The sequence below is a fragment of the Jaculus jaculus genome, chromosome 1 (genome assembly GCF_020740685.1).
Source record: "Jaculus jaculus isolate mJacJac1 chromosome 1, mJacJac1.mat.Y.cur, whole genome shotgun sequence".
Lineage (NCBI taxonomy): Eukaryota > Metazoa > Chordata > Mammalia > Rodentia > Dipodidae > Jaculus > Jaculus jaculus.
In genome coordinates this window covers 253948513-253968658 of record NC_059102.1, presented here as the reverse complement: position 1 = coordinate 253968658, position 20146 = coordinate 253948513, and the positions used below count along the sequence as shown (strand labels likewise).

At 35.2% G+C, this 20146-nt stretch overlaps 1 protein-coding gene across 4 annotated transcripts in view; it reads right to left on the bottom strand.

Moving 5' to 3' along the window:
• The window catches only part of Cdh8 (cadherin 8), a 406878-nt gene that overhangs the window by 77099 nt on the left and 309633 nt on the right, over positions 1–20146 (bottom strand). For all 4 annotated transcript variants that reach the window (XM_004663485.2, XM_012949876.2, XM_004663487.2 and 1 more), the window contains one exon: positions 4699–4820. In XM_004663485.2, coding sequence (XP_004663542.1) covers positions 4699–4820 — 122 coding nt within the window. The remainder of the gene's footprint in view (positions 1–4698; positions 4821–20146) is intronic.

The following is a 20146-nucleotide window of genomic DNA, read 5'->3' as shown; positions in this document are numbered from 1 at the left end:
TGATTAACCTTTTCATACTATTTCCCAGATCATATGATAAGCATCTATTAGATGTATAATACAGACTGTTCATTGAATAAATGAACATTATTTTCCATCCAAGAAAGTTACCATGTAAACTGTGTGTCTGAGTGTAAAGTAAGCATTTCCATGTTAATAACTGAAAAACTGTCTTGGAATTCTTGTCATTATTGAAATCAAATGAATTAGAAAATAATGCTACAATTTTGTGAATATCGTTTATTTGCCAAATATGCTAGAAGTGTAGGTGAGTATATTTTGACGAACGTTGATAGCCCCATAATATTTAGACTTCCTATAGCTACAGTATTGATTAGAGACAGAAGTACAAGTTTCATGTTGGTGATTAAAAGGTCTTTTGCTTTTGACTTTTTCTTCATATCATCCACACATACTGGATTGACACTAAACCACAGATCTCAGGTAATATACATGGTCATGAATTTCAAATTTTAATCCATTTGATTCATTCATAGGAACAGAAGAATCTGTTTCATGAAGAAATAAAAATTTCAAGGTGTGTATCACTCAAGTAAGTTTCCAAGATGAAACAAGGGATTTTGATACAGACTGAGTAGACAATTTATCAATTCAAAGCCTACGCTGAGAAACCATTGAGATCAAGTTACTCCAAATCTGTGCATAGCAAATATATAATAACAACTTCAATAATTCCTAGCAATAAATACATTATTAATAAAATGAGATGTATAACAGTGTTATGGAAAGCTTTCTCACCAACCATGGCTAGTGGTCTGCCAAGATTTCACCTCTTAATGGGGTGTTGTTTCACATATTGTAGGAAAATACTTGTTTCTTTACCTTTGGTACCTGCACCTCTACCTGTGCAGCCAGGTTCCCATTGACTTCAGACAAATCTGGTTTATCCCCTAGCTGACTCTTTGCCAAGTATCTCATAGATGCATTATGTCCCTGGAGAAACTTGTCCTACACCAGAAATCTTTTCATGTGAGAACTCTTTCTCTCCAAGTTTCCTTTTGTGGGAAAAATGGGTTTATTTTGGCTTAGAGGCTCGAAGGGAAGCTCCATAACGGCAGGGGAAAATGGTGGCATGAGCAGAGGGTGGACATCACCTCCTCACCAACATTGGGTGGAAAATAGAAACAGAAGAGTGTGCCTAAAACACAAATTTTATGTGTTGCATATAATACAGCTTCTTGTGCCTGAGTCTGGTAAATTGTTGGTGTTCATTTCACACGTGTTGACAAAAATGCACCCTGTAAGAGGTATGAATGTTTAGGCATGTTTGTTTTTTTTTTTTTTTAAGACAATGTTCAATATGCATACCCATTTTTGTCTGGGGTATTAGAGGAGTCTGTGTTAAAGATGCCTTTTGTTTACCATATTGAAATGGTAGTTGGGCAATTTGTAATTGATAGAACCTGATTGAATTAGAATACAAAGATGTATAAAATATGATATCATGTAACTTAAGTCAACTCACTTATGTCTATTAGATATAATATTTAGTAGAAACAAATAGCAGTAAGAATACTCTAATACCATTTAATTATGTGATAGTATGTTTACTTAAAATGATTCTAATCAAAATGGATTCAGGTTGGTTTTGTGTAATGGACTGTGACCTCTGGCTCTCTGTGACAGCAATTGTGATTCTCTTGAGGGAACTAATTCAAGGGCTGTCACCTTTTGCTTCAGAATCTTAAGAAGGTCACAGAAGCACTCAGGGTGTATAATTCTATTTGTAAAGTGTAGCTATACCTCCTTAACATAGATCTGTCATGATCAGGGGATAATTATTCCAGCAAGAGAAAGGTGCTCCCTCTTTATTTCAATTCCGATTAAGTTTTCATAGGTCAAAGGATTATGTTAGAATAGATTCCCTATGTTTACTTAGATACTAGACTGCATTTCTTAAGACGTGGAAAAGAAAAGAACAACTCTACATAGACCCTTGTTCTTTGGCCATGGGTATAGATTGGATGTTTTGAGAGCTTGTCCTGGATTATAGCTACATCTCAAGCTGCAACATCTTCCGGGAAGTTCCTTCCTTTTAAGTTTAACGATCAGGGAAATGAGATTGAATGTTATCTGCACTTTAGTTCTGAGGCTACTGCAAAGCAGACATTAATTTCTGGGAAATACTGATATAACTATGAATTTAAGAACAACTTGACTTTCCATATTTATTTTTCATTATACTATGATTGCTAAGATTAAGTATTGTAATCCCAAAGTGAGTTAACCATTTGTGTGGTAATATCAGAAATGGCTAAAGGTATGTTTTAACCTGTGTAGTGTCATTTTAGCATTCTGGAGGCTAAGGCCAGAGATTGAAGCTGGCCTATGCTACATAGCCAGACATTGACTAAATATTAAAATCAAAACAAAGCAAATCAAAATGGAGCAGATGTATCTGTATTTTAAACTCTGTAAGTGAACAAATATAAATTGTGAATATACTAAGTATAAAAATAAGACACAAACATGGATCATGACCTAGGAAGGGTTAAAAAAAAAAAAAGCCTAAGTGAGTTTTAGCCAAAAGGAAGGGTTCAAGTAGCTCAGGTAAGTTGTCTGAACCACAGAGTACGCTTCACATGATCAGAATTATGTCCTAATACAATGCTAAAGAAATATTGATCCCTGTGTGAAAAAAAATACTCTACCCAGCATGCCTAAAGACATCCATTCGGTTAGGGGTTAGTGTGGGCAGTGGACACATACACGCAAAGACATTTGTTCATGGAATAAATCATTCATTGTGATTTGCAAAACTCATGAAACAAAGAGTCAACTTTTTATTTTGATCTTGAACAAAACATGCAAGAAAACAATTCATTTTTCTTATAATAGAACTGTTGAGAAATCATTAAAACCTTGGAAACAGTCAAAATCCACAGAGTAAACCTTTAGATTCCCAGAGATTCAAGAAGCAGGCCTGTCAATATCACTAGGGAAGCCAATGCTGAGTGTGAAATGCCAATGTCATTGACTCTGAACTTGTGTGACGAGTTTGGCATGAGCAGTAAAATTTTCTTTAAATTCTAATGTACTTTACACATTCACTGTGACATAAAACTGTCTATCTTATTACACCTGTGATTGGCTACAATATCCCAGCAATTTTATGGTCCACATATTAACCATAACCTTGGAAGTGACTTTACATATTTTGAACACATTCTTTCTGCCAACTCAATCCTCCAACTCAGCTACATGGTATTTACTGGCATTGGTGTATACACACAAGAAAACTCAAACACACACACACAAACAAACACACTCATTACATCATTACAAGATTGCACATGAAGGTGTTCTAAGCATATGATCCACAGAAGGCAAATCCCACATAATGAAATTAATTTAGTTAATTTTAATTAATTAATCTCATGTGAGAATATGATGAAAATAAAATTGCATGTCTGCTAACACTGATTTGAGAAAAACACATTGGCTAGGTACTTAAAAATGAATTGATTTTATCATTAGAAGTTTTTCTTTATTGTGTGTGGGGTATGAGTTTAATATCTTGGTAGATGGCAACAATTCCCTTCTTCAAGATATAGGTGAGTTTGCTCACTGTAAGAATTAAGTAAGCAAATAAAGCAACTCCTTCCTTTAGGATAAAAAATAAAATAAAATAAAATAAAACATCTGACTCTTGTCAGGTAAGCTTCTTCGCAAATAGTAAGTTTAATTCCTCACTCCCACATGAGGCACAAGAATAGTTGGATTAACAACTCCAGTGTCGTGCTGTCAGCTGCTGTTTATTTAAATTAAAATGTCACCATCCAGAAATAAATTAGGAAGTTGAAAAATGATAAATTTCTTAAACATACAGTACTTTGGGACCTTGTTAAAATAAGTCTATTACATTTGTGGTTATAGAACTTTACATGGGCTAGTTCCAGTTTGACATTCAGAGTACAGCTGGCTCTTGTTTTTATTCTTGCCTTTTCACTCTATGGTCTTTCCGCACTCCCCCTCCCACGTCTCTCCTGATTGTCCTCCCGTCCTTCTTTCTGTGTCTGCTTCCCTTCCTGTTTTCTGCCTCCAGACCTTTTTGTCTTTCTGTTTTCCTTCTGCATTTTATCCTCTTCTGCTTCTGTCTTCACTGTCTCTATCTAGGTTACACAAATCAGGGAAAAAGTTCCCACCACTACACAATGATTAAGATACTTTACATCATGTCTAGAACATGATGATCAATTGATGCGTACTTAAATACACATCTATAGATGCACAGATTTATAATATAATATTCACTTCCTACCACTTCCTATAAACTACAGATCTACATTGGAGTCCCTAATCTATGCTTGATATATATATATATATATATATTCCTCATAAACTACCTGCCATTTGAAGGTTAAAATTCAAGTGCCTGAACCCTAAGGCAGTTCCCAGCTATCATTCATATCCCAATATATTTTCACACAGTGATTTGGCTTCAAGTTCATGGTACAGCAGGTTTTTCCTCTTTTAGGAGCCAATTTGCTTATAAGTAGAAAGAGAATTAACATCTGAGGAAGAAAATGTATTCCCTTCTGCTCCCAATTGGCTGGGTTTCATGCCTGTGACTTTGCAGGTCATAAATGATGCAAATGCACACTATAATGCAGGTTAATTAAATATGAGACAGTTGTATACAAACATATTCAGCATTAACAACATGGAGATATTTACTTGGCCGGGTTTTCCATTTTCACATAAAAATGCCTCATATTCGGATGCGAATTCAGGGGCGTTGTCATTGACATCCAGCACTTTAATAGCAACAGGCACTCGTGATATCTGACTGTGGTTCCCTAAGGGAAGGAAAACATAATATCAGCATTGTACCAGCAGCTCAATGTTCCCTCTCTACCTTGATACCCATTTCCCTAAGCTATGATGCTTTCAACATGATGACTATGAAGTATGATCTCAGCTCAATGAAGAAAAGAGAAAGTGCTTGACAACTTTTTTCAAAACATATAAAAAAAAACATATATTTTTTTCCAAATACCATTTTCTGGAGATTATTTTGCAAGGATGCTAATAAGTTCAGAGTTTTTCTTTATGTGTCAAGCTTTATTTTGTTGATATAATCAATTATTTAAAAAGAAGAAATGTATATAGCAAAGATTTTTCTGTTTATCTGGGATAGAATACAAACAATTTTTAAGCTATTACAGATTTGTCTGAATATACATACATAACTCTATCAATATTTATCAGTCTCTACATATATATACATACACAAAAGTATATAATTATATGGTATAAGGCAGGACTAAAATCCCTTACTCAGAAATATAATCATAAAAGTGACAAAATTATAGATGAGGCACTTACTGAATATTTTGCAATTTCTTTGTTTCTTTCAATATTGACCTTGGGATACTTTTGATAAAATCAGCAGCCCAAACTATCATAATGTTGTCATTTTCAAAAATATTTTCATGTATATAGGTTCTAATTTTTAGCTTCTAGGTCAATTCCAATAATAGAGGGCTCAGTATGCAATCCTTAATCATCAAGCCTTTATGTTTGAAAAAAGATGGGTGTGTGTATTTTTGTGTATCCTTTAAGACATTGATGGTATAGGCTATGTTATGATTCTTTTCACTTGTAATATATGTAGCACATCTGCACTCTGATTGCACCACGTAATAAACTTTTATCTGTTGTAAATTATGAAGAATGCATTAGAGATAGCCAATTATTTATTTTTTCTGCAGCACTGAATATTTATGAAGGAGCCAAGAGTGAAAAATGTTTGCCTTTGAATATGAACAAACACACTTGCCTTTCATATATTCAACTCCTCTTTTTGACAATTGATTAAGTACAGATCTAGCCTAGACCTTCAAATATTCACTATTATTATAAATAAAATGTAACTTATAAAGCACACATAAAATAATCATAGCCAGGTTACAAATTTTTCTGTTGCTTAACACCAGCATGTATTCCTCAAGATCTAAACTCAATTAAGTCACATAGTGTCCACTAATATTCACATGCAGAGTCATATATATATATATATACACATAAATACATATACATATACATATACATATACATATGTCATATACGTATACGTATATGACATATGTATATGTATATGTATATGTATATGTATATGTATATGTATATGTATATGTTTTTCAAGGTATGGTCTCACTCTAGCCCAGGCTGATCAGGAATTCACTATGTAGTCTCATTGTGGCTCTGAACTCACAGTGATCCTCCTGTCTCAGTCTCTCAAGTGCTGGGATTAAAGGCAAGGCGTGTGCCAACATGCCTGGCTTTTTACCACTTTTCTAATGGAATAGAGCATAGCTTCCTGAATATCAAGGTGATGGCTTCAAATGATTCACATATGTTTCCTTTTTATTTTGCAGTTTTATGTCTAATGATTGATTCATTCCCCTTTCAGAGAGGAAACTTGTACCTCACTCATTTTGAAAAAACAAAAGGCATTAAAAATAAAAAAAGGTTTAATACATGTCTCTAAGACAAGGAACTGACATTTTAAATTTTATCTACTCAACAAAACTCTGTACATGTTATATTTTAAATGCGGAATGATTATGTCCTTGCAAGTTTATATCTCTTTTCTACCCTGACCATGAGTTTAATAGCAGCTCTTGGAAAGTGAACTGTAGAGTAGTGCTTGTAATAAACAAGTTTTGAGCCCCATACTTTTCTCCTTTGCAAGTAGTTTGATCTCATTTTATGTCAGAGGATAAGGACACCCAAGAACTTGATGTTTTATTCATGCAATTATTATAGCTATTGTTAGGGGAGGAATAAAGAAGCTCACACAGTACTAGGCACACATACAAGGACATTCTACCTACGGTATTTTGTAGTTGCCAATATCAACAATACCATGTATATCAAATGTTTTGCAGGACAAAATGCTTATCATAATTACATCATCACAGTTAGGTTAATTTTAGAGTTTCACACATAATCCATTTTCATTGCAAAATATGGATGAACACACACATTTTTCCAGAAATTCCATCACCACAAAGTCCTCAAATATTTACATATTTGTTTTAAATATTTGACTTGAGTTTGACCAATATTTGAGTTTTTAATCCAAATAGCATGCTGAGTATATATAATTGGATTAGAATTGTACCACCACCAATATTCTCAGAATATTGTACTCATAATTTGCCACCTTCCTTGAAAAGCTATAAAGTTTAACTTTCATAATTTAAAGGTACTGTTTCATGCTGTAAAAGTCCCTTTCTAATGGATTAGTTTTATTTTATAGCTACTGGTATTTCAACTGAAGAACTTCAGGATATGTTCTTATTTGTATTATATATAGTATTTTTATTTGTTCATGAACTCTCCTTGGGTGTATAAATAATAATAGAGACCTTTTATTAGACATTTTTGTATGTAATATAATCATTCAATTAATAAATAACAAATAGTTATTAGAGATTAAATAAAATTCATATTGGAATAGTGAATAGTTAGATGTGTTATCTTTAAAATAAAAAATGTGAGGAAAAATTTATCCCATAACTTATGTAGAGTTTTGTTAGTTTTGAAGTGAATAGTTGCTAATTAATTGAGCCATATTCAATGACAATGGCTGATTGGGCTAAAGCTATGAACATGCTGTTCTCTGTTTTCCCCTCTGATATTGCATAGATACACACACACACACACACACCCACACACACACACACACACACACACACACACCACTCATCCTCTATTTTTAGTTTTCTGAGTACTTTCAATGTTAAAATAACATATCTTTTCTCATACACATATGAAAAATAAGGTGATGAATTTTGTATTGCAATAAAGGATACTTGGGAGACTATTATTTAGCATTTGTTTTTAATGTTTTTATTTATTGGACAGAGAGAAAAAAAAGTTAGAGAATAAGTGTTTCAAGGCTTCTTGCCACTACAAACAAATTCCAACTTGATGTGCCACTTTGTGCATCTGGCTTTATGTGGCTACTGGGGAGCCAAACTTAGGCCATCAGGCTTTACAAGAAAAGCATCTTTAAGGGCTGGAGAGATGGCTTAGCGGTTAAGTGCTTGCCTTGAAGCCTTAGGACCCAGGTTCGAGGCTGGATTCCCCAGAACCTACGTTAGCCATAGGCATAAAAAGGGGCACATGCATCTGGAGTTTGTTTGCAGTGGCTGGAGGCCCTGGTGTGCCCATTCTCTGTCTATATCTGCCTATTTCTCTCTCTGTTGTTCTCAAATTAATAAATTAAGAAAAAAAACTTATAAAAAAAGAAAAGCATCTTTAATAGAGAGCAATCTATCCATCGCCACCATTTAATATTTTTTAAATTATTTATTTATTTATTTGAGAGCGACAGACACAGAGAGAAAGACAGATAGAGGGAGAGAGAGAGAATGGGCTCGCCAGGGCTTCCAGCCTCTGCAAAGGAACTCCAGACGTGTGCGCCCCCTTGTGCATCTGGCTAACGTGGGACCTGGGGAACCCCTTGTGCATCTGGCTAACATGGGACCTGGGGAACCGAGCCTCGAACCGGGGTCCTTAGGCTTCACAGGCAAGCGCTTAACTGCTAAACCATCTCTCCAGCCCACCATTTAATATTTTTGAGAGAATCTGAAAACAAAATATTCTTCCCATTACTATATTTCATCATTCTCTATGTATCCACAAGGAAATGATTTAAATAACAGACAACTGAATTCCTATATGCCATTTTGTGATTTATCTTAGTTTAGGCTGTGGAGAACAGCAAACTAAATTCAGAAACTTACTTTTCATAGATGTATAGCGTCTCATAATAGGTATTTTATTTGTCATGTTTGACCCAAATTCAATTTTTTTAATAAAATAATTGCCCAAGTTTACTAAGCTCATGAATAATGTCTTCTTACTTGGTTGTATTGCATGTTTCTAGATATCTTTCCTTTTTACTCATATGGTGCTGACAATAGAAATGAGGGTTTCATGCATGAGTGGGTACTATTCTACTACTGTGCTATATCCCCAGGGATTTTCCTTTCATTTAGCATGTTAGAGCATTTTTCCTTTGAAGAAATTACAATAAAAACCCAAACTGTGTTTAATTCACTAAAAAAGTGATGTGTTAATAGGGTTCCCTGAGTGGTTAAGCTTTCTATAGCCTCTGTTCCACATGAATGACAGTGGTCAGCTCAATGTAACTAAAAGTAATTTCACATTCTCTTTCTAATTTTGGATTCTCTTGATATCACTTACGATTTTGCCCAAAGATATTCCTCATCCAATAAGGCTATTTAACACATAGATCAGGCTTATGTATGTATATATATATATATATATATATATATATATATATATATATATATATATATATATATTGTTCTTTCATTGTAAATTATTATTGTATTGTATTATCATAAATTTATAATAGAAATGTCATGAAACTTCATGAACCCAGTATGTAGGAAACTGGTGAAAAATATTAGGAAAAAAGCTTTCAGGTTTCTAGATAAACTCAGAAGGGCATATATAGTACATTAAGAAATGTGTCTAAAATCTGAGGAGCTGCTCAGTTGATCAAGTGCTTGCATAGCAAGCATAAGCAATTAAGTTTGAATGGCCAGTACCTACAAATTTTCAGTTCCTACCAATGCCCAGTATGTACCAATTCTAAAAGCTAGATATGGTGGAGAAAGAATACCTGGGCTTACTGGCTAGCTACTCTAGCTGAATCAGTGAGCACTGGATTGAACAAATGAATCCATCTCAAAGAATAAGGTGGATGGTAACTGAGGATCAACATTGAATCTCCCTACACAGACATACACACAGACACACACACACACACATACATGAATATACACATGTACCATGCACATGCTAAAAATGCAATAAAACTCATTAAGTTAATATGCAGTTTATGAACAAAGACCTTCCAATCCTGAGTTCAGAAAGACAGAAAGTGTATATGGACCATGCCACTCCAGAATAAAAGCATCTTCTGTAGGCTGCACTGAGATGAATAGACTGTATAATCAACCCAGAAAGTTATGAAATGGAAACTGCTCAATCCACATCACTATTATATCTACCACTAAGGGGCCTCTTACATGATATAAGCCTGACCTTAAACAATGCATCAGTGAGAATACTAGGGTCCTGGTCACTCTTAATGGCATATAAGGAAAATATTTCATGCTGGGGTATATGAACCAAGAAGATCAAAGTTACCAATTATCTTATTCCAAAAACATAGAGCTCTTACAGCAGGTGATATAATTGGTATTTGGCTTGTGTCCCGTGGAGATTCATATGCTGGAATTTTAAGTCCATTGAGGAGTATTAACATAACAGAAACTTAATGTGACTATGATGTTTAGAACTGGGGTCTTTGAGTAGCCAGTTTCAAGGTAGTCTGCATTTCTGAGAAGAAGGAGGAGGAGGAGGTGGAGGAAGAGGAGTAGGAGAAGTTGGAGGAGAAGGAGGAGAAGGAGAAGAAGGAGAAGGAGAAGGAGAAGGAGAAGGAGAAGGAGAAGGAGAAGGAGAAGGAGAAGGAGAAGGAGAAGGAGAAGGAGAAGGAGAAGGAGAAGGAGAAGGAGAAGGAGAAGGAGAAGGAGAAGGAGAAGGAGAAGGAGAAGGAGAAGGAGAAGGAGAAGAAGAAGAAGAAGAAGAAGAAGAAGAAGAAGAAGAAGAAGAAGAAGAAGAAGAAGAAGAAGGAGAAGAAGAAGAAGGAGAAGAAAAAGAGAGAGAGAGAGAGACCTTATCTGAAAAACAATAAAACAAAACAAATAAACAAAAACCCACCCATTAATTAGAGTCTTTGGAAAAGAACTAGTATTAAATAAAGGACAATTATCTAGGATGCTGACTCTCTAAGGAGACTGAGTGAGATCTCACTTGTTTGTGGGCTTTTGAGGCTCTGCACTATCCTAAGACTCAGGTAGTAAGAAGGCCATTGTCAGATTTGGTCCCTCGATTTTATAACTGAAGAGTCATATGCCATACCAACCCCTCTTCTTCATAAAGTTGCCTGATTGGGCTATTTCATTATAGTGATGACAAATGGACTAATGGAAAAGATTCACTTAGAATGACCTTCCAGGACAAATGACCAAACAATGGAACAAATAGAATTCATCATGAGGCATCCGATATCATTAATATCATTGGATGTCCTCTCAGAATGATGGGGCTAGAAATTCTAAGATGAAGTTTGAACATATTCAAAGAAAAAAAAATCCCTCATGAAACCAAATTTAAAAAAAAAAATCACATTTTGAAAATGAAAGAGAGGTAGAGTCAATACCAAATGAATAAAGGCTTAGAAACTGTTCTCATCATACTACCATGAGAAGGTAAAATCTAGGCTTGGAGAAATAGATAAGTATATGAAACACTTGCTACTCAAAACAAAGCACCTGGGTTCAGATCCCTGCACTCCCTGAAAAGTTTACAGCAGAATGGGAAGCAGAAACAGGAGGATTTTTTTTTGCAAGCACTCAAAACCACTTGCTTGGAAAACAAAACAATGAGGGATAATAACAGACTGCCTCAAACTAGGAGGGTCTCTGCAGAGGGGGGAGGACAGGGAGTAACGATGGCAACAGTGGTAACAACATGGCTGTATACACACTGTGTACATAACTAATAAAAAATGAGGTGGAAAAACTAAAAATTTTCCATCAAAATCTAAAACATACCCCCCCCCACACACACACACAAATGAAAACACACACACACATGAAAACACACCCACCCACATGAACACACACACACACACACACACACACACACACACACACACATTGTCCCTTCATATTGAGGTCTCTGCTTCTACAGATTAAAGCTTTGACAGAATATATTTGAAAAAAAAATTACGGGCTGGAGAGATGGCTTAGCAGTTAAGCACTTGCCTGTGAAGCCTATGGACTCCGGTTCGAGGCTTGATTCCCCAGGATGACCCACGTTAGCCAGATGCACAAGAGGGCACACGCATCTGGAATTCATCTGCAGTGGCTGGAGGCTCTGGTGCACCCATACTCATATTCTCTATTTCTCTCTCTATTTGTCACTCTCAAGTAAATAAATACAAATAAAAAATTTAAAAAAAATTAAAAAATATTACACCTGCAGAGAAAATGTGTGGACTTTTTTTCTTGTTATCAGTCCCTAACATAAGAACCAAATAATTATTTGCATGGTAATTACATTGCATTGTTATAAGTTGTCTAGACATTACTTAAACTATACAGAGAAGATGCAAAAGTCACATGCAAACATTGATCATCTCTGGGTTTTGGTGTTCAGGAGGAGTCCTGAGACTCTATACTTATGATGGTTACTGAGGACAGCCAGATTCAGTGTTGTGGGGCTAATAAACATGTAATAACTTTAGCACAGTGAAACTGTGGAGAGTATGCACACCAATATATTGCTTTAGAAATAGTAACAAGTAGCTGTACAAATTGACAGAAAAGGAAGGAGAGATGGTTCATAGGTTAAGTGTATTTCATAAGATTGGATTGCTAGAACTCAGATAGACAGGTGGGTGTAGCCACATGGTCTGCAACCCCAACACTATAGAGGGTAGGAGGAACCAGGATATCACATGTTCTCATAAGAAGTAGGAAGCTCTGGTTTCAGTAAGTGACTCTGACTCAAACAAGAAGGGACAAAAGAGAGATGGAGGTCCCTGTCTTTCTGCTTTAGCCACAATGAAGGTGAGCACCTCCCAGCCCAGACAAGGGCATGTACATACATCCCATCAATCACAGTACTGACACACACTCACACAAAAACAACAACAACAACAACAACAATAATAATGATAATTCACAGAAGAAAACAAGACCAGCCAAAATTAAGCAGGGATAAAGCTATACATTTATCCTTTCTCTTTTTGATCTAATCTTCCATAAAGTATGATTTACAATGTACTAGCTATAGCAATACCATTACCATTCATATCTCAGATATCTCAGAAAAGGAGAAAGGAAAATAGAGTAATATCAGAGTTACATAGTATATATATGATACTTCAATTGAAATGCTTTATGTGCAAAGCCAATCTGGTAAGTCAAATACATATGGAAAGCCTGAGAACATCCCTGAAGGACACAGCCCAAAATAAGTCATAGTTGAAATTGAATAGGTGGACTGGGGTTCATTCATCTTGAAGAAATTGTGGGACCTGGCTAATGCTGACTATGTATCAGGGAAAATTTTCTTCCGTAGTGTAACAGTGCTCAGTGGAAGTGTTGGAAGACTTCCTTTTGTCTTCTGTGTTTACATTCTACAGTCTTCATAGGAACATGATGAAGAGTTTATATAAACTGAGTAGCTTTTGTTCAGGCTGGTGCCAGCTTTTCGAGAGGCAAGTCTTCTGTTTTTCTTCTATCAATCTTCTTTCAAGGTCTGTTTTGGAACAGTGTCCTCCATGCATGCTTGCCTGTTGCCTTCTTGAATGCTTAGCAGCTATGATAACTCGGAGGAGACCCACAGTAAATTGAGACTATTATTATCTACTATGAAGTGGGGAAACCTCATGAGGCCCCACTCTTCCCTGAGGAGTTATGGGCAGTAAATAAGTGTTGGTGGTGCTACTCGTGAGAGCTTAACCATCCCTGACGACATACAAGCACACGTAAATTACTGGCCAGTGGACCTCCAATACCCTACCTCTACTTGTGGACATGGAAATCCTTATAGTTGCTAGGAAGAGATTCTTTTCTTAAGTGGTATATGCACTTGGAAGTATCCCATGTTCCTATAAATGATCCCTCATCCATGAAATAAATTTACTTGTATATACTTTAAATTAATTCTTAAAAATACCATACAATATGTTGAGGCAAACCTATAATTCTTTCCTAAAAAATTTTTATTAGTTTTCACATTCATTCTTTCACTTATTTTCATCATTCAATAAATCGTTACATACATATTTCCACATATTGAGGTAACCATCTCGAAACTCAATGGTTAACAATTACTCTAGGAGAGGGCACATTATGTTGGATTCTTTATGCTTTTCCTGTGTTACATTTTTTTTTTTTACTTTAGTTTATGATGTTTTCATTTTCCTTAAATAATGAGTAGAAGTAGTATAGGTAAAGATGAGTCAGTAATCCTAATAAGAGTCTAAAGTACATAATAATTGCAAGTGTAGAGACCATATCATACTCCTGTGTTTTCTCACTCTCTCTTTTTCTCTCACTCTCAAATACACAAATAAAATAAAATAAAACATCATAAAGAATATTGTTAAGGAAGTTATGCTTCATTTTGTATCCATAAGTATCTGGCTAGTTACCATTGATATATTAATATGCCAGAAATTTACTATGAGTAAATCTATAAATATCTATAAATTTTCAAAGCAGAGAAACAAATAAAGGAAGCCCAAGAAATGATTGTCCTATCACCAAAATATTCTCAAGATATTCTTTATCTATACTAGATGAATGCTCATGATTGAAATTACAACCTATAATTTTCAGTACACGTGTCACATTTAAATACTGCAGATTCACTTTTATCTAAATTAATAAAATGATAGCAACTCAAAATTTAAAGATATTATGTAGTAACTTAATTAATTAGGTAAGCTTCTGAGGAAATTATTCATGTCCTTTGTGACTGGCCCCAAAATGTTTGCCTTTCATCTGATACACAAACATTAAATATAAAAATATTATAATTAGAAACCTGATTAGCATTCATTAAACATTAATTTTCTAAACACAAGTGATGCGACAAAGGAGTCTGAAAGGAAAAGAGCATTTCTACTGGCCACAAAAGTCAGGCTGTTTTCACAACCGACAAGGGAAGATGGAAGAAAAGGCTGACATGGCATCTTGTATAAACAACTTCTCTTCAGGTCTATCGTTTGAATTGTAGTGACTTCCTGTCACCTCTCTGTCACACAGCCTCATGAATTGCCCATTAATTTTGCCCTTTTATAATCAAAGGTAATGGAATATTGCCAAGTGTAAGTTACTTGGGAATTTGCTTCTAACTGGTTCGATGAGCTGCTGCTTTTGCAGTGATCAACTGAAATAAACAGCTCGCCTCCTCAGACTTTAAGGGAGAAAAAAAAAAATGATTTGACAAATTTAGATATACTGGTAGGATTTCATAAATTATTCTTGAGCTTTCTACAAGTAGAAGGGTAGAAGCCATGAGCAGTAAATTGCAGTCAGTGGGGGAATGCAAAATAAGAGAATTTATAATTGAATAGGGGATGAAAGTAGCAGTGGAAATTTATAAAATAGGATGTGAACTGAATATAGGATAGAAAAGACAGCAATTTGGGAAGTTTATAATGCAACTGATTGCAAATGGAAAGATCTTGAAAATTAATTTCAGAGGTAGGTTTAATGTCTCTCGTGACTGAAGATTAAGACATTTTGAGATACAATTTTCCCATTAGTGGAGGGATCATTTCTAGATCATTAGTGATAGCTTACCAATTCATGGTTATTGGTGTACTTAAGACATTAGTTAGAAGGCAGAGTATGAATGGACACAAGCTGCATAGAAACGCCAGTAGCAGGAGTGGGGAGTTGTTGGGTAAGCATGAGTTCCTGTGTTTGCATCCTCAGAATCCATGAAAAGCAGACAGCTACAGTAGGAGTTTGTAATCGCTGGGTGCCCAGAAGAAGAAAAGATGCAGAGAGAGTAGAATTTCCCAGAAGCTAATAGACTAGCTAGCCTGGAAAATGCAACAGCGACCAAAAGATTCAGCTTAAAATAAGGTGGATAGTGAGGACTGCCATCTGAGGTTGTCCTCTTACCTCCACATGCATGCCTGGGCATGTATGTGTCCTTATATAAACACACATCACAAAAGAAATGCTCATAAGGATATAAAGATATGTCTCTTTATACAGGTCATGCTTATGCATCATGTCTTCTGTGTCAAGACCCTATCAATACAGAGTTCAAACAAAGCCTTTGATATGATCCCCTAGTGCACTTAGAGAAAGCAGGAGACCACCAGAATTTTAATAACTGTTGATTATATGAATGTAAAAACACTAGTAAGAAGAGAATATTAAAAAGTAAATCATCCATTTCACTCCATCACACCCAAGTTCCATCAACAAATTGTTTGAATTCAGTTAGATATTAATCCAAAGGGATATTAGCATATGCAGGAAAAAATTGTCTAGGTAGTCTGTTCAAAAAGAAGTAATTTTCTCAGAAAAGAAGAATTGGTTTTTCTCATTGACTAAACAATAATTATAGAAATACCTGAAAATGCCTTGAACTCTGGAAAAAAATGAGTCTTAAATGGCTACATGGACTTGAGTCACCACTGATCTTTTTTTTGCTGTTCCTGATTACTAGAAGGTGTCCTATCCACCTATATTGTTTTAAAATGTTAAAAAAGAGACAAAATGCATAGGTGTCTTATTTATTAAATTTATCTCAAGTGAAGAGAGAATTAGCAGAGCCCCATGTTATAATGTCTTGGCTCTGCTCCTCTGTTTTCCTATGTACAATGAGTCAGTACACTTCCTCTAGTTCACAAGTGTTGATATCTTTATTACTCAGATTGGTACACTGATGGAAACAGACAAATAATCCTATTGGGAAAAGTGAGGGAGCCATAGCATTGTAACATGCTTTCATAAAATGCTATCATATAAGTTTCAATCTTTGAAGGTAAAATGACTGGAAGTATATAAATGAAAAAAAAAACTAATACTAAAGAACATAGAATGATAATTACCTATGTCCTTTTTAAAAAATGTATTATTGACTTTATTTGAGAGAGAGGTGGGAAGATAGAGAGACCGGGTACACCGGGGCCTCTAGCTGCTGTAAATAAACTCCAGACACATGTGCTACCCTGTATAACTGGCTTATGTGGGTACTGGGGAATGGAACCTGGGTTTTTAGTCTTCACAGGCAAGTGCCTTAGCCACAAAATAATCTCTCCAGCCCTATGTTCTTTTCTTTAGGACATATTATTTATTACTAACTTGATTAAATATTTTCCTAAATATATTTTTATTACTTAATTACAAGGCAGAGAGAGGGAGAGAGAGAGAAAGAATGTGCACACCAGAGCTTCCTGTTATAGTTAAGGAACTCCAGATACATCTACCATTTTGTGCATCTGGCTTTATCAAACCCAGGTGAATGGGTTTTGCAAACAATCACCTTAAACCAATAATCTGTCTTTCCAGCCCTACTTTAATTCTTTAAATAGGCTCATAGGTTTGTGTTCTTCATTGTCCATATTGTTAGGACAAATGTCTTCTGTTCTGGTGTGACTGTGTGGACACGTGTGTCTTCTACCTGTGGTTTGGTGGTCGTGTTTGATGTGAGACTCGCCTCTCTATCCTGGTTTGTATTGCTGTTGCTTAATTTGGTAATCAAAACAAAAATTCCTCCTTCCAAAGTCCTAAACATATGATTATGGTTAACTTAGGTGTCCTTCCTGTCCATACAATACAACAGGGAGGCAAACAAATAGACAGTATTTTGCTTCTCCCTGGAAACTCTAGATTTTTCCTATTGAAGTTTACTGGAAAAAAGTTGTTAAAGGTACTTTATAATGCAATTCTGCTTAATTTTCTTAGGTATTAGAATTGTAGTTTTGGAGACTCCAGAGTTGTGGAGATTAATTCAAATAGTTACATAATATTCAGTATAAATGCTCATTCAGTCCCAGATTACAGCAGTAATGCCCCAGGACATGAAACCACTAGCAAATTAAAATTAGAGAAGAAAGCCAATATTGTACATGACCAAACAGTTTCAGTGACCTATTATATATCATCTCTTTTAGATTTATAGGATTCAGTGTATATCCAGATGGGTACATAATTTCAGGGTATGATAAGGATTGAACTTAATCTATGTGAGTTATATGTGCTATTGTGATGGGGATAACTATAAATTATTGACTATTCAATAAATCAAAAAAATGGGGTTAGAAAGATTGGAACAATTCACCTATATTTATTTATTTATGAAAAAGATTATGGCAAAAACATATATCCATCAGAGGCTGACCAACAAGTAATGTTATTTCTTTTTCCTTTTGAACATTTTCTTCACTATTTGTACCCTTTACATTCTTATACACATGTCAGTATGTTTTTTGTTTTTTTGTTTTTTTTTTGTTGTTGTTTTTTTGTGATAGGTAAATTTCTTTGTTGACTTGGTTTGGTAAAAGAGGCCCCAGACAATTGCAATTAGGGAGGTACTTGTAGAGTATGTCAGTAAAGACATCTTCAGAGAGTGTGAACTGAATAAAGGAGACTCATGCTGGATTTGGGAGGCACACTCTGAGATATTGTACTGAATAAAATGGAAAAAGAAAGAAAGCCACCTGAACACTGAAATCCCCCTTTCTCTGCTCTCCTACTACCTAGAAGTGAGCGAGAGCCTCACATGCCTTTAGCCGTGCTCTCCAATCCTTCATTGACTGGGCTTCCAAACCAGGAGCTGAAATGCATGTCTGCCCCATTAAGTTGTTTCTTGTCGAACATTTGGTCACAGCAAAAAAGAAAAGTAACAAGCATATTTGTTGAGGCACTTTAGTATCCAGTGCACACCCAGAGCAGTCAAAGTTCTGAATTACAGGGCTGAGAATCTACAGAGTAGTATTATGAACACTGATACCTTTTGTTACTTTATTTTCAAATCGAACTTTGTATAAGCCTTTATCTACATAGATATTCATTGAGATATTTTTTGTTATTAGTTTTGTAGGTTTCCGTTTAGGGGACTGACATATTTGCTAGTATGTATTTAAATCATTTTGTCAGTGTATGTAGTATCTTCATATTATAAGGATTGATAAGATGAAAACAATGTTTATAATAATACTAACAAACACACAAACTTATCATTGTGACTACAGAGACTATTTTTTCCCTTTTTACCCACAGATGTATGTTGTCTGTGAGTAGCAACAACTTTCTTGTTTCCCAGCAGTTATGGGCTTACTTTTTTGTCATTTCTTGTTACACTCAAAAAGAGTTGCATGAGAGATACCATTAACTCACCAACATTCTCAGGGAGAAAGATTTCAATATTTCAATATAACAGCTGATATTTTCTTTTATTTCTTTCTTCGTTTCTTTTCTCTCTCTCTCTCTCTCTCTTTTTTTTTTTTTTTAGGTAGGCTCTTGCTCTAGCTCAGAATGACCAGGAACTCACTATGTTGTCCCAGGGTGACCTTGAACTCACAGCGATCCTTCTTCCTCAACCTCTCAAGTGCTGTGATTAAAGGTGTACACTACCATACCCACATCTGGTATTTTTTATCTGTGCTTTTGTAAATACCTTTAATTAGATTTTTTTTTCAAATTCTAGTATGCAAAGGTTTTATTTTATATAAGGTGAATACTTATCTTTATATATTAAGATTGTTTATGTGTGTTCTTTGTTTTCTTAATATTTAATTTGTTTCCTACAGCTTCAAATGTTATAATTTATCATTATAATGTCTGAATATAGTAGTATATGTATATATTGATGGCTTGCTAGTATGTTACCTATGATTTTGCATATCCAGTTGAAGTTGCTAACTTTACTTTTTAATAATATTTAATGGAGTTTTACCATAAAGATTGTACTAGTATCATGACATGGAGAGGACATATTCCATCTTTTTCTAAAACTTCATTTCAGTGAGTCCATTTAAGCATTGAGTGAGCATGTGAGAAGTTCGGAATATGAGGGCTAGTGAGTGGCTCAGTGGGAGAAGTGCTTGCTGTGTACACATAGGACCTGAGTTTAGACCCCTCCTTCCAAGTAAGAGAACTAAGTCACAGGGAAGCAGACACAGGATGAGCCTTGTAACTTGTCCAAGCAGCACTGATAGAGACAAGTCAGTGAGCACTACTGAGGAAGACCACCCACATTGACTCTTCTAACCTCTACCCCAAAGCAGTGCACACACACACACACACACACACACACACACACACGTAAGCACACATGCAAACACACATACACACATGCACACACATAAGGATTTGGGAGGAGGTGTGGATTTAATACCAAAGAAATATATATATGTATGCATTTTATCAATCTTTCATTTATTCATGGCATCTTTCAAAGTTACCATGTTTTAAAACACATTAGCTTGTGTCAAAAATTTGAAAATTATTTTCATAATTAATGGCAAAGG